At 62.2% G+C, this 913-nt stretch overlaps 1 protein-coding gene across 1 annotated transcript; it reads left to right on the top strand.

The window, feature by feature from the left end:
• The first annotated feature begins 6 nt into the window (after window positions 1-6).
• LOC120507328 (R3H domain-containing protein 2-like) lies at window positions 7-881 on the top strand. The gene is made up of 2 exons (XM_039719796.1): window positions 7-222; window positions 500-881. The coding sequence occupies exons 1-2, from the start codon at window positions 88-90 to the stop codon at window positions 656-658; spliced, it is 294 nt and encodes a 97-aa protein (XP_039575730.1). The 5' UTR covers window positions 7-87; the 3' UTR covers window positions 659-881.
• Window positions 882-913: the final 32 nt, after the last annotated feature.

Raw genomic sequence — 913 nt, 5'->3', positions numbered from 1 at the left:
ATGTCCAACCAGCAGCAAACATACCAAGGTGTGGTGGGGGTGCAGCAGGCTCAGCCCCCCGGGCTCCTGAACAGCCAGAGGAACAACATGGGGGGCCAGATGCAGAACGTGATGGGGGTGCAGCAGGCACAGCCCCCCGGGCTCCTCAGCAGCCAGAGGAGTGGGATGGGCAGCCAGATGCAAGGTCTGATGGTCCAGTACACACCACTGCCTTCGTACCAGGTGAGAACCTGCTGCTCCCCAGCCTGGGCTGCTGGGAGGGGGCCCTGCCTGGCAGGATGTGCCCAAGGGATGGAGCCAGGGGTGGGGATTTGCTCACAGGGCTGGGGAGGGCACATCCATGTGGGGATTTGTGGGGCAGGAGGGCTGGGAGAATCTCTGGGAGGGGTTGTGCCTTGGGGTGGTTGCTGTGGGCTGTAAGAAGAAATCCACCTGGGGTCTCTTCACCCTGCTGGTGTCTCCTTGGGCTCTGTTACCTGCTGCTTTCCTCCCTGCCCAGGTTCCCATGGCCAGTGAGTCCCAGAACGTGGTCCAGCAGCCCTTCCAGCAGCCAGTGCTGGTGCCAGCCAGCCAGTCTGTGCAGGGGGGGCTCCAGGCTGGAGGGGTCCCCATCTACTACAGTGTCATCCCCACTGCCCAGCAGAATGGCACCAGGTAAGGCTCTGGCTGTGCCCACTGTGCCCACAGTGGGGGTTTTGGGGTGGCCTGTCAAAGCCAGGAGTCAGGGATCTTTGTGGGTCCTTTCCAGCTTGGGAGATTCTGGGTTTGTTTGGTGGTTCCATGATGATCCTGCTCCCGTGGGTGCCACAAGTGCTGCTCCTCCCTGAGCTTGTCCATCCCTGGCTGCCTTGGTCAGGGCTTCCTGACCACCAGTGGGTCAAACTCTGTGTGCCCAGCCCTGTCCTGTGTGCCC

The sequence above is a fragment of the Passer montanus genome, unplaced genomic scaffold (assembly GCF_014805655.1).
Source record: "Passer montanus isolate IOZ18808 unplaced genomic scaffold, ASM1480565v1 scaffold4272, whole genome shotgun sequence".
Classification (NCBI taxonomy): Eukaryota; Metazoa; Chordata; class Aves; order Passeriformes; family Passeridae; genus Passer; species Passer montanus.
The sequence above is the reverse complement of the archived record's forward strand: the minus strand, read 5'-3'. Positions and strand labels throughout refer to the sequence as shown.

Coding starts and splice junctions, on each gene's coding strand:
- LOC120507328 (XM_039719796.1), top strand. CDS start 88: ATGGGGGGCCAGATGCAGAACGTGATGGGGGTGCAGCAGGCACAGCCC. Junction 223..499: donor CACCACTGCCTTCGTACCAG/GTGAGAACCTGC, acceptor CTCCCTGCCCAG/GTTCCCATGGCCAGTGAGTC.